This window comes from Lipotes vexillifer, unplaced genomic scaffold, assembly GCF_000442215.2.
Source record: "Lipotes vexillifer unplaced genomic scaffold, Lipotes_vexillifer_v1.1 scaffold213, whole genome shotgun sequence".
Classification (NCBI taxonomy): domain Eukaryota; kingdom Metazoa; phylum Chordata; class Mammalia; order Artiodactyla; family Lipotidae; genus Lipotes; species Lipotes vexillifer.
In genome coordinates this window covers 2,734,237-2,748,705 of record NW_006780610.1, presented here as the reverse complement: position 1 = coordinate 2,748,705, position 14,469 = coordinate 2,734,237, and the positions used below count along the sequence as shown (strand labels likewise).

General features: G+C 38.1%; 1 protein-coding gene across 1 annotated transcript in view; it reads right to left on the bottom strand.

The window, feature by feature from the left end:
- The window catches only part of RHBDL2 (rhomboid like 2), a 53,642-nt gene that overhangs the window by 4,661 nt on the left and 34,512 nt on the right, over positions 1-14,469 (bottom strand). Inside the window, exons 4-6 of the mRNA XM_007453782.1 lie at positions 12,647-12,759; positions 2,809-2,909; positions 1,091-1,151 (exon numbers count right to left, since the gene is read on the bottom strand). Of these exons, the coding sequence (XP_007453844.1) occupies positions 1,091-1,151; positions 2,809-2,909; positions 12,647-12,759 (275 nt within the window). The remainder of the gene's footprint in view (positions 1-1,090; positions 1,152-2,808; positions 2,910-12,646; positions 12,760-14,469) is intronic.

Here is a 14,469-nt window from a genome sequence, read left to right as displayed (position 1 = left end):
GCAGGAGCAGATCCAGAAATACAAGTTACCAGCTCTGCCTTCACTCTTGTTTGCTTCTACTCTGTATGGCCTGCCACCCGTCCAAAATCCTGACTTTCAGACACGCCTAAAATTCCACCTCTTCTCCAGATTGAACATACTTCCTAAATTCTTTCAGCATGTAATTCTAGACTATCATTCCTGGAGATTTCCAAAGCCACATCAGTCATGCTCCTACTTCCCTGACCCCTCTCTTCCTTCACCTCTGCTCTCATTTTCAGCCACCACTCCATGCTTATATCCTAGATCAGTTTTTTTTTTTTTTAATCTGAAATTGAGGAAGAAAATGGATTATATGAATGGTTCTCAAGCTTTGCCTTTCTGACAAAATCATACACAGAATCTAATGTATGAACAAGAAAAATCCAGTATATAAAACATAAATGACAGCAGAAAGTTAACACACATTTTAAATCAACTATACTCCAATAAAAAAATTTTTTTAATAAAAAATTTTAAAAATCCAGGGGCTTCCCTGGAGCCGCAGTGGTTAAGAATCTGCCTGCCAATGCAGGAACCCGGGTTCAAGCCCTGGTCTGGGAAGATCCCACACGCTGCAGAGCAACTAAGCCTATGCGCCACAACTACTGAAGCCCGTGTGCCTAGAGCCCGTGCTCCACAACAAGAGAAGCCACCGCAATGAGAAGCCCGCGCACTGCAACAAAGAGTAGCCCTTGCCGCAACTAGAGAAAAGCTTGCTTGCAGCAACGAAGACCCAACGCAGCCAAAGATAAATATTTTTTAATATATATATATTTTTTAAAAATCCATAAACGATGGTATTGTGGTTGAAGTGGGTGGAGTGCCTCGAGCCCTACTCTCTTGACTCCCCGCAGTCCAGAAAGAAACAGAGGCACCTCTAAGAACCACCCACCAGGGTCTGTGAAAACTCCATTCACACCTGTCTGCTTAGGGCTCTGAAGCCGAACCATTCTGTCTGACTCTAGGCTGATGGTCATCCTACTTGTTAGTGTTTGGGAAATGTGAGAAGGTCTTCTGACGGTTGAACCCATAAAACTGAAGGTGTGAAGTGTTCACAAAACATACTTACTTATAAGGACGATGATGAGTAGTCTGATAATTCCAAAGGCAGGAATCATTTCTCGAAAATTCTTGCAAAGAGATAAATAATATAAGCTATCTATTGGCAAATGAAACTTCAACTGTCCTCCCCCTTCATCTGCTTTATCATTTAAAATAAAGCGTGAGTGTCAAATATTTGCAAAACAAAGCATCGGTGTAACAGCCCAGTTTTCAAATGTATGTGGGAAGCACAATGCTGGTGCACTTTGGAGTGAAAATGAAACATGATATTAAATTCCTTGATATAAAGTAGACACAATTTTATTAGCAGGAAATAATCTAAATATAAGTAATAAAAAATCAACACTTAATATGTCATAGATAGTTAATGCATGTTGTCAAACTAAATCTGATGAAATATTTCCAAGTTTTTTGGTTAATATTGATTTGATACATCTTTACCCTCTTTCTAAGTAGGAGTTAGCAAAGACAACTAAAATTTGAGTATTACCTTTATTTTTTTAGATAATTTCAAAAAATTTTAAATGTCGGTCAGTCCAAAAACAACCCAGTTGGATTTTAGCTTTGAAAACTCTCACACCAGCTTGCAGTACCCTCGTGTGTTACTAGAGGACAGAGCAGACTCAGAAAGATATTCCCACTTCAGCCCGAGTTACCTCTCCCTTCCCTTTCAAGTTAACTCTCTTCCCAGAGTAGAGATGCTGAAACAGCTGTGTTTATTCTAAATCAATTATTTTCAAATTGTTGTGACCATGACCTACAGTAACAATTTACATAACACACATAAATCAAATAGTACTTATCCTTATTACACGTGATGTGTACTGAAATTTTTGTTTGTAAAGGGATTTTTTCACAATCCCTTCAACTGCGTTCACAACCACTAATGGGTTGCAATCCAAAGTTTGAAAAACATTTTTCTAAATGACTTCTATTTTTTGAACAGTTTTTTAATTGATTCATATTGCTTCCTCCTAGAGTATCTTTAAAGCACACCTATGTGGTTAAAGGGTTAATTTAGTCAGGATTTTAGCCTGTTTTAAAAAGTGGTTGGCATCTCACATACTATATCATGGGCGTGTAAAATGGTATGCAACTTTGGAGGCATTTATCAATGAAAATGAAAAGCCTTCACCCAGTAAATCCACTTCTAGGAATTTACCTGCAAAAAGAATCACACAAATGCAAAAAGATAGGTGTGAAAGAACATTCCTTACAGCATTATTTTGAAATGTGAAAAGCTGTAATCACCCGAGATTTCTTTTCAATTAAGGATTAAATGCCGGGATACAGATATATAGAGCATGATGTGGAGCGCCTGAAAAGACTGAGCTGGATTTCTGTGTACTGCCATGAGTAGATAGGATACTTTATGTTAAGATGCAGAACAATATAAGGGTAGTTCCATTTTTGGAGCATTACTATTGGTAGAATTTTGAATACACATAGAAAATGTCTGAAAGGATGTATATCAAACTGTTAACAGATACTAAATTGGGAACTTTGACTTCCTATTTTTCAATTTTGAATTTTATTTAATATTCATTATTTTTGAGATTGGGAGAAAAAAATAAAGATAAAATATGAAAGGAAAACTCTTGTGGCCAAATGGAAGATGTGTTCTTAGTAAATATTGATAAATGAAGATCCCCTGAACCAAATACCAGTAATTGTTTAAAAAAAAAAAAATTTAAGGTCCACAGATTCCACTCCCAAAGTTCTTACCACTATAACATTCATGAAATAGCCTCCCATCAGAGCATAGACTCCTCCTGAAGCACCCACAAGAGATTTGAGTGGGTCAAAGATGGAGCTGGCAAGAGATCCTAAAGAAATAAAACACAAAGAATCAGATATGACTATAAAAATCATGAAGGATAAATCTTTCTAATCTAAGGTAAAAGTTGGGGAAGCTTGGACAATTATATTAACAAACAACAAATTCACTTTGTCCCTTCCATACTAGAAAAGTATAGCTATGTGGGCTAACTCCCTCAATTTTTATGAAACATTAAATGTTCAATATGAAGACAGTATAATGGTGATAAAAACACAGGCTCTGGAGCCAGAATAACCAACTGTGACTTGAGCAAGTTTCTTAACGTCTCTGTGCCTTAGTTTCCCTGTTTACAAAATGGGGGTATTAATAGAACTTACCTCAATGGGTTGTCAGGAGAAGTAAATGAGTTTATATGTGCATGATGCTTAGAACACTCTGTGACATGTATTTTATACTTGTTAGCCATTGTTTCAAAATATCCTACATGTTCAGTCAAAACTATCACAACACCTGAGACATTCCAATATTTTATTATCTAAAGGCTAGCTTTCTCATGGAGTCAAGATGCGGTCTCAGAATCCTTCTTAACATACTCTTCAGTCACATTCACCAGGCAAGATGAAACCTATTGCTAACCCAACCTTATATCGCCTGAACCAAAACAAGACTTTAGAACCACCTTATGAAACTCTGAGGTGTTCCCTCTGTACTGCTTAGTTCTATTACTCATTCTCTTGCCTTCAAGGCCCTCCTTCATTCCTTAGGATACAACACAATACAATACCTACTTCATGCAAAAAAGACAAAAAAGTGTCTGACCTTAGGAATCTTACAAATGGATGAGCAAATGGTTATCATAAAATGCAGAATATAACAACTACTATGATTTTTTTAATGTAATAAATCTGCTATGGAAGCATTTAGGGTAGAATGACTTTCTCAGCAGAGAGGTGGAAGCCCTGCTACTCTGAGAGGAGGGAGACAGCATTCTGATTAAACTCTGAAGACCCTTTAAGATTGGACAGGGAAAACAAGGGGGAAGAAGGTCAGGACTTGGGGATCTGGAGTAGCAAAGACATAGAAACAAAGTTATATGGATGACTGAAGATCAGTGAGGAGTAGTCCATTAGGATTAAAGCAGTGGTTTTCAAATGTTAACCTACAAACTAGGGCTGGGGTGGTTGTGTCTTAATCATGAGAAATTTATTTTTAAAATACAGATGTCCACTTCTGGCCACAGTGAAGTGCCAAGGGTAAAATTTTTCCTCCTGCTTGAAACAGCTGAAAGTAGTGGACAAAATACACGAAACAATGGTATTCAAGATACTGGACATCAGATAACAAAGGACAGTGAATCCTGAGAAACAAGAAATAAATAAGATGAGTTGACTAAATGCCCAGCTTACTGCCTTGAGAGAGACTGTAGGCTGCAGTACATGAAGGGGGAACTTAGGCAGATCACAGTAAACTTTAAGTTGATGAGATAGAGTCTAGAGTCTAGGTCCATATAGATACAGGCAGCTAGAGTTCAGACTGCTTCCAAGTAACTTAACTGAGTTACAGAACAAATCTAAGGAATGTTTATAGGAATATAATAATATCCACCATCCAAAGATAAAATGTCTAGCATCCAGACAAAAATTGTCAGACATGCAAAGAAGCAGGAAAATATGACCCATAATGAAGAGAAAAAAATCAATTAAAACCTAACAAAACTGGAAATTCCCTAGCGGTCCAGTGGTTAGAACTCCAAGCTCTCACTGCTGAGGGCCTTGGTTCAATCCCTGGTTGGGGAACTAAGACCCCACAAGCCATGTGGCACAGCCAGAAAACAAAAAACAAAAACAAACAGACCAAAAAACCTACCAAAACTAGAAGAAGAGTTACCATATATGATCCAGCAATCCCATTCCTAGGCAAATATCCAGAGAAAACTATAACTTGAAAACATACATGCACTGCAATGTTCACTGCAGCACTAGTTACAATAGCAAAGACATGGAAGCAACCTAAATGCCCATCAACAGATGAACGAATAAAGATGAGATAAAAAAAAAAAAAGAAGTGGTATACATACACAGTGGAATAGTACTCAGCCATAAAAAAAGAATGAAAACAATGCCATTTGCAGCAACATGGATGGACATATAGATTATCATACTACGTGAAGTAAGCTAGACAGAAAGACAAATATAATATGATATCACCTATATGTGGAATCTTTTTTTTTAACATCTTTATTGGAGTATAATTGCTTTACAATTGTGTGTTAGTTTCTGCTTTATATGGAATCTTTAAAAAATGATACAAATGGGGCTTCCCTGGTGGCGCAGTGCTTGAGAGTCCGCCTGCCGATGCAGGAGACGCGGGTTCGTGCCCCGTTTCGGGAAGATCCCACATGCCGCGGAGCGGCTGGGCCCGTGAGCCATGGCCACTGAGCCTGCGCGTCCGGAGCCTGTGCTCCACAAATGGGAGAGGCCACAACAGTGAGAGGCCCGCATAACGCAAGAAAAAAAAAAAAAAAAAAAAAAAAAAAAAATGATACAAATGAACTTATTTTCAATAGAGAAATAGACGCACAGGCATAGAAAACAAATTTATGGTTATTAAAGGGGAGGGGGGAGGGATAAATTAGGAGTTTGAGATTAACATACACACACTATTATATATAAAATAGATAACCAACAAGGACCTACTATATAGCACAGGGAAATATACTCAATATCTAATAGCAACCTATAAGGGAAAAGAATCTGGAAAAAAAAAATATATATATATATGTATATATCTGAATCACTTTGCTGTACACCTGAAACTAACACAATATTGTAAATCAACTATACTTCAATTAAAAAAAAAATACCTACCAAAACTGACACAGGTGTAAGATTTAGCAAGTAAGGGCAATAAATAATTATTACAACTATATTCTATACGTTCAAAAGTTAAATAGCACTATATAAGAAATGAAACAGGCTCAAATCAAACTTCTAAAGATGAAAACTACAAGGTCTAAAATGAAAACATAAACTTGTTCAGTTGATTGGCTGATTAGACATTGCAGAAGAATAGATTAGTGAACATGAAGACATGGTGATAAAACTATCCAAAATAAAACACACAGAGAAGAATATTTTTTAAAATGCATACAGCATTAATGAGCTATAGGTCAATTTCAAGCAGTCTTCTGATATGTATAATAATAAATACATAATTGGAGTCCCCAGAAAAGAGGAATGAAAGCAGATACAGAAAAAAATACTTGAAGAAATTATGGCCAAAGTTTTTCCAAAGTTTTATGAAAACTATAAACCCACAGATCCAGGAACCTCAACAAATCCCAAACACAAGAGACATGAAGAAAAGCACACCAAGGCATAACAAAATCACATTCTCAAAACAGTTAAAATTCTTAAAAGCATCCAGAACAAAAAGACACGCTTCATACTGAGAAACAAAGGTAAGGATGACAACAGGTTTCTCATTGGAAACAATGCAAATGAGAAAACAACATTTTAAAGTACTGAAAGAAAAATACTGTCAAGCTATAATTCCAAACCTAATAAAATATATTACAAAAATGAAGGCAAAATAAAGATTTTTTTTTCCCCAGACATACAGAGGCTGGAAGAATTGATGACTAACAGACCCATGCTAAAAGAAATGTTAAAGGAAATCCTCAGGAAGACAAAAAAAGATATCAGATGGAAATATGGAGCTACACAAAGGAATGAAGAGCATTAGAAATGGTAAGGATGCGGGCAAATATACAAGATTTTGTTATTATTTAAATCTCTTTAGAAGTTCAGCTTCCCTGGTGGCACAGTGGTTAAGAATCTGCCTGCCAATGCAGGGGACATGCGTTTGATCCCTGGTCCGGGAAGATCCCACATGCCGCGGAGCAACTAAGCCCGTGTGCCACAAACTAGAGAAAGCCCACAAGCAGCAACAAAGACTCAACACAGAAGTTCATTGTTTAACAGTTAAACTATTAGACTAACTACTAGGAATAATAAGCGAACTTATCAAGGTTGGAGGATACAAGATCAATATACAAAAAATCAACTGTATTTCTATTTAATAGCAATGAAAAATCAGACATAGAAATTTTTTAAATAGTACCCTTTACAGTACATCAAAAATATGAAATATAGAAATAAATCTGACCCAAAAAATGTGCAAGACCTAAACACTGAAAACTAAAAAAGATGTTGAAAGGAATTTTGAAAGACCTAAATAAATAGAAATCTATACCTTGTTCATGGGTTGGAAGACTCCGATATTATTAAAATGTCATTTCTCCCCAAGTTGATCTAAAGATTCATTGCAATCCAAATCAAAATCCCAGTAGACTTTTTTGTAGAAATTGACAAACTGATTCTAAAGTTCACATGGAAATGCAAAGGACCTAGAATAACCAAACCAACTTTGAAAAAGAGCAGAGTTGGAGCACTGACACATCCCAATTTCAAGACTTAATAGAAAACTACAGTAATCAAGACAGTATGGTATTGGTGTAAAGATATACAAATATATGAGGGAAACACAACAGAAAGTCCAGAAATAAACCCACATATATATGGACAATTGATTCTGACAAGATGCAAAGGCAATTCAGTAAAGAACGGATTGTCTTCTCGACCAATGATGCTGGAACAGTTAGACATTTACATTCAAAAAAGTGACACTTCAATCCATACCTTGCACCATGTATAAAAATGGATCGTATACCTAGATATAAAGCCTAAGATTATAAAACTTCTAGAAAAAAACACAGAGAAAATCTTTGTGACCTTGGGCTAGGCAAAATTTCTTAAATATGACACTAAAAGCATAATTCCTAAAATTTAAAAACTGATAAATTATACTTAATCAAAATTCAAAAATTTGACTCTTCAGAAGATACTGTTAAGAGAATGAAAATACAAGCAGCAGACTAGAAGGCAATATTTGTAAGTCACATATGTGATAAAGAACTTTTAATAGGGACTTCCCTGGTGGCACAGTGGCTAAGAATCCACCTGACAATGCAGGGGACAAAGGTTCAATCCCTGGTCCAGGAAGATCCCACATGCCACAAAGCATCTAAGCCCATGTGCCACAACTACTGAGCCTGTGCTCTAGAGCCCACGAGCCCGTGTGCCACAACTACTGAAGCCCACATACTCTAGGGCCTGCATGCCACAACTACTGAGCCTGCATGCTGCAACTACTGAAGACCAAGTGCCTAGAGCCCATGCTCTGCAAGAAGAGAAGCTACCACAATGAGAAGCCCGCGTACTGCAATGAAGAGTATCCCCCTGCTCGCCGCAACTAGAGAAAGCCCACATGCAGCAATGAAGACCCAACGCAGCCAAAATAAAAAAGAAAGAAATTGTAATAATAATATATAATAAGGAATGTAAAGGAATGCAATTCATTTTTTTATTTGGTTGCGCTGGGTCTTAGTTGCGGCAGGCAGGCTCCTTAGTTGCAGCATGTGGGTTTCCTTAGTTGTGGCAGGCAAACCCTTAGTTGTGGCATGCATGTGGGACCTAGTTCTCTGACCAGGGATCGAACCCAGGCCCCCTGCATTGGGAGCGCAAGTCTTAACCACTGCACCACCAGGAAGTCCCCGTAATTCAATTTTTAAATGGGCAAAAGATTTAAACAGATACTTTACTGAAGAAGATATATGGATAGCAACTGAGCACATTAAAACTGTTCACCATCATTCTCATTAGGAAATGCAAATTTAAACCCAATGAGATACCTTTATATACGCAACAGATTGGCTAAAATTAACAGACTGACCATACCAAGTGTTGATGAGTATATGGAGGAACTGGAACTTATGGTGGGGATGTAAAATGGTACCACTTTGTTACCGTGTGACCTAGTAATTCCACTCATAGGTATATACACAAGAGATCCACACAAAAACTTGTACACAAATGTTTATAGCAGTATTATTCATAATAGCCAAAAAGTGAAAACAACCCAAATGTCCACCAAATGGTGAATGGATAAAGAAAATGTGGTATATCCATACAATGGAATGTATCCAGCAATAAAAAGGAATGAAGTACTTATACATGCTCCAACATGGATGAAGGATGAAAACATTTTGCTAAGTGGAAAAAAAAGTCAAAAAATATCACATTTTATGATTCCATTTATATGAAATGTGCAAAATGGGTAAAAACCTAAAGAGACAGAAGGTAGATTAGTGGTTGTCTAAGGCTGGGGAAGGGATTTGGGGTGAGGAGTGGGGAGTGACTGCTAATGGGCACAGGGCTTCTCTGGGGCACAAAAATATTCTACATTTAGATTGTGATAAAGGGTGCATAACCCTGTAAATTGATTTAAAAACATTGAATTATACAGTTTAAATGGGTGAACTGTATGGTATATGAATTATATCACAGTAAAGCTATTTTAAAAGTCTGGTGGTTTCTTAAAAGTTAAATGTAACCCCGTGATAGAATCCAGCCATTCTATTCCTAGGTATTTACCCAAGAGAACTGAAAACATTTGTCCACACGAAGACTGTACACCAGTGTTCATAGTAGCTTCATCCGTAATAGCCTCAAACTGGAAACAACCCAAATGTCCATCAACAGGAGAATGGATAAACAAATTGCTGTATGTTCCCACCATGAAATACTACTCAGCAACAAAAAGGAATCAACTATTCATACACACAACAACATAGACAAACCTCAGAATAATTATGCTGAATAACAGAAGTGACAAAAAAAAAATTAGACACCCATCTTTATGTAAAAGAAAAATGCACAAAGTAATCTTTAAAATGAGCAAAAAATGAGAGGAATCCCTCTCACTGATTTCAGGACTTATTATATAGCTACAGTGGTACTGACTATGTGGTATTGGTGGAGGGGTAAACACATTGATCAATGAAACAAAAAGGAGAACCCAGAAATTGTTCCACAAAACTACAGCCAGGGCTTCCCTGGTGGTGCAGTGGTTAAGAATCCACCTGCCAATGCAGGGGACACAGGTTCGAGCCCTGGTCCGGGAAGATTCCACGTGCCACGGAGCACCTAAGCCCGTGTGCCACAACTATTGAGCCTGCACTCTAGAGCCCACGAGCCACAAATACTGAAGCCTGTGCACCTAGAGCCCGTGCTCCGCAACAAGAGAAGCCAACGCAATGAGAAGCCCATGCACTGCAACAAAGAGTAGCCCCCCGCTCGCCACAACTAAAGAAAGCCTGTGCACAGAAATGAGGACCCAACGCAGCCAAAAATAAATAAATACATTTATTAAAAAAAAAAAAAAACTACAGCCAACTGATTTTTGACAAAGTTATAAAAGCAACTCAGTGAAGGAAGAATAGTCTTTTCAACAGATTATTCCAGAGTATTTGGATAACCATAGGCAAATAAACAAACAAACAAAATCTAAACATCACACTTTATACAAAAACTAACCAACTCAAACGGATCACATACTTAAATGTAAAGTGTAAAACATAACTTTAGAAGACAACATAGGACAAAATATTCAAAACAGGGCTTGGTGAAGTGTTCTTAGACATGACACCAAAAACTCGATTCATAAAAGGAAAAATTGATAAACTGGACTTCATCAAAATTAAAAAATTTTGCTCTGTGAAAGACCCTGTTAAGACAATGAAAACACAAGCTACAGACTGAAAAAGAATATCTGTAAACTACATATCTGATAAAGGACTGGGATCTGGAATATATGAAGAACTCTCAAAATTCAACAGTTAAAAAAAATCTAATTATTTAGATAGTGGGCAAAAGACATGAACAGACATTTCACTGAAGAGGAAACACAGATGGCAAATAAGCCCATGAAGAGATGTTCAACATCATTAGAGAAATGCAAATTAAGACCATGATGAGATCACACATGTGTGAGCACAGCTAAAATTAAAAATAGTGACAGGGACTTCCCTGGTGGTGCAGTGGTTAAGAATCTGCCTGCCAATGCAGTGGACATAGGTTCGAGCTATGGTCTGGGAAGACCCCACATGCCGCGGAACAACTAAGCCCATGCACCACAACTACTGAGTCCGTGTGCCACAACTACTGAAGCCCGCATGCCTGGAGCCCATGCTCCGCAACAAGACAAGCCACCGCAATGAGAAGCCTGCACACCACAACAAAGAGTAGCCCCCACTCGCGGCAACTAGAGAAAGCCCACGAGCAGCAATGAAGACCCAACACAGCCAAAAATATTAATTAATTAATTAAAAATAGTGACAAATGCTGGTGAAGATGCAGAAAACTGAATCACTTATACAAACCTGGGAGGAAAGTAAAATGAAACAGCCATTCTGAAAAATATTTTGGCTGGTTCTTAAAAAACTGAATATACAAGTACCATACAACCCAACCAACTTGCTCTTGGACGTTTATCCTAGAGAAATGAAAACTCATGTTCACAAAACTGTACTTATGTTTGCAAAAACCTGTACACAAATGTTTATGGCAACTTTATTTGTAATAGCCCAAAACTGGAATGTCCTCCAATGAGTGAAGGATTAAACTTGTGGTGGTTTTCCATCCACACCGTGGAATACTACTCAGCAATAAAAATGAACTATTGAAACATGCAACAACCTACATGAATTTCCAGAGACTTATGCTGAGTGAAGAAGGCTAATCCTAAATGGCTATAATGTATTATTCTATTTATATAACATTCTTGAAGTGAGAAAAAGATAGACACAACAGATTAGTGGTTGCCAGGGGTAAAGGAACATGTAAGGGGTGGGAGAGAAGAGGGTATGGCTGTAAAAATGCAACTGTGAGGAATCTTTGTGGTGTTGGAAATATTTTGTACTTTGTATCAGTGTAGATGTCCTGATTAGGATACTGTACTATAGTTTTGCAAGCTGTTACCATTGTGGGTAACTGGTTAAAGGGTACATGGGACCTCTAGGTACTTAATTTCTTACAGTGTAAATCTATAATTATCTCAAAATAAAAAGTTTAATTTTTTAAAGTTTCTAAGGAATAAATGGATAGATAGGAGTTCTAATATTTTCTGCCCACACCCTAATGAATCATCTTCGGCACACGCAGTATGAGAGATCATTGGCATTTGCCGCTGGTCCCAGGGTGATAGCCCCTACCCAGTCTTTGGGTCCCTTTAGCTATTCTCAACATTCTCTTGAAGTTATCTTCCTTAAATGCAATCTTGATGACCTTATTTCCCCAAATCATTAGTCGTGACAAATAAGGACCTTCTGGCTTTAGTCCTTTATCCAATATATACACCTGAACACCAAACTACTCAGTTTCCAATGGCGCAAAACCCTGTCTGACTGTGAGGTACCTGAGAATGGGCACAAAGACCTCTCTATACGCTTATCTTATCTCTAATTAACGTATTTCTAAACTTATCAGGTACCCTAGCACATATGAGGAATGCAATAAATCTTGATTTAAATGTTTATTACCGGGCTTCCCTGGTGGCGCAGTGGTTCAGAATCCGCCTGCCAATGCAGGGGACATGGATTCAAGCCCTGATCCGGGAAGATCCCACATACCCTGGAGCAACTAAGCCCATGAGCCACAACTACTGAGCTGGCATGCCTAGAGCCCACGTTCCACAACAAGAGAAGCCACCGCAGTGAGAAGCCCCTGCCCCTGCAACTATAGAAAGCCCGTGGGCAGCAACGAAGATCCAACGCAGCCAAAATAAATAAATAAAATTTATTTTAAAAAAAATGTTTATTACCTTTGTTTATTACCTCCTAAGAGTCCAGAGGTGTTGATTCTGTGTTGCATTCAGAACACTAACCTGCAATCACTCCTGCCAGGTACACCAGCCCCACACGGAGGCCTTTGTGGACCATTTCCAAGGGGATACCCAAAACGAGCTGCATAACAAGATTCCCCAGGATGTGCTGAACTCTGCAGAGACAAACACAGTTGTCAAATATTATGACTAGCCCAGGCCGTTATTTCCTTGGGAGATTAACAGGCATTGATGTGTTGTTTCTAGTTAAGAACTTGCTTAACTTGAATTCCACTTTCCAATTTTTTTAGGCGACTTTTTAAAAAAATAAAATCTTACATGAAGCCTCAATATGTAAAGCAGATAAAAGGACATTTTAGAAGTACACTTTTATTTTTTGTTATGGCCGCACTGTGAGGCATGCGGGATCTTAGTTCCGGGATTAGGGATCGAACCCGTGCCCCCTGCAGTGGAAGTGTGGAGTCTCAACCACTGCACCGCCAGGGAAGTCCCAGAAGTATACATTTATTTTATAAGCTCTGTTTTACAACAATTACTGATAATGTCAAACAAAGAGCAATGAGGCTTCTTTAAGGAAAATAAGCTTGCAGTTACGGGGTTTAGATGACAACTGCCATCATATGTCAGCTTCGGCATATGTTTTTGTTTTGGTTGCATAGTAGTACTGAGAAAATACTAATTCATTCATGTTGAGTCTAAATTTTGATAGATTTTTTTTTTTTTTTGGCTGCATTGGGTCTTTGTTGCTGAGCACAGGCTTTCTCTAGTTGCAGGGAGCGGGGGCTACTCTTCCTTGCGGTGCATGAACTTATTGCGGTGGCTTCTCTTGTTGCGGAGCGTGGGCTCTAGGCGCGTGGGCTTCAGCAGTTGTGGCTCGCGGACTCTAGAGCGCAGGCTCAGTAGTTGTGGCGCACGGGCTTAGTTGCTCCGCGGCATGTGAGTTCTTCCTGGACCAGGGCTCGAACCCGTGTCCCCTGCATTGGCAGGCGGATTCTTAACCACTGCGCCACCAGGGAAGCCCCGAAATTTCAATAGATTTTTAAACAACCTGTCTTGCAAGTTCAGGATAGTCTTTAATGAAACAGAGATGGGAAGAGAAACTTCATTCCCAGTTGTACATTAAAAAGGTTTTCTCTTTTTAAGTTTACCAGAATGAAAAAAAAAAGAAGTTACCTAGTAACAATAGCTAAAGTTGTTATCTCCCATGTACCATAATTTGGCATATAACATTTTTGAGTACAGATGCTTTTTATTATACTTTTTAAATAGGGAAAAATATTTTTAAGTGAAATTCACATTATTTTACTTGTCAAACCCCACAAGCATCTCTGGAGAATCTCTGAATGTAATTTAGCAAATTACCACATTACAGTAATCCTCAATTTACTTGCCATGTAGCACAATGCTTTATTTTTTTTTTAAGAGATTTTGGGTTAAACCAAAAAGTTAAAAAATAACACAGGTGTTGAATCTTCCACAAAGTGCAGCCGCTTTCATATTAGTTTTAGGGATTGTGTTTTTGAATTCTAATTTACTTAAAAGATATCCAGCAGACCATTGAAGAGGTTCTCTGGGCAAACCCTACAGAACAGATTACTTACATTTAGGCCACATGTGCATCCAGCCACAACTATCACTGTACAAGCCATCTTCAAAGACGTGAGAGGTAACACATAATTCAGCACAGAACAGCCTAGCCAGGACAGTTACACCAATCTTATGGAGACCTCAGACATAAACAGGTTTTTGAAATATGTGCACCTTGTGAATTGGAACAAGAAGTTCAAAGAAAGCTATCCCGTCCTGTCCTCTGGGAACAGTGTGAGGACAAAGTGACTAATAGCACAAAACCCCAAAGAATCACC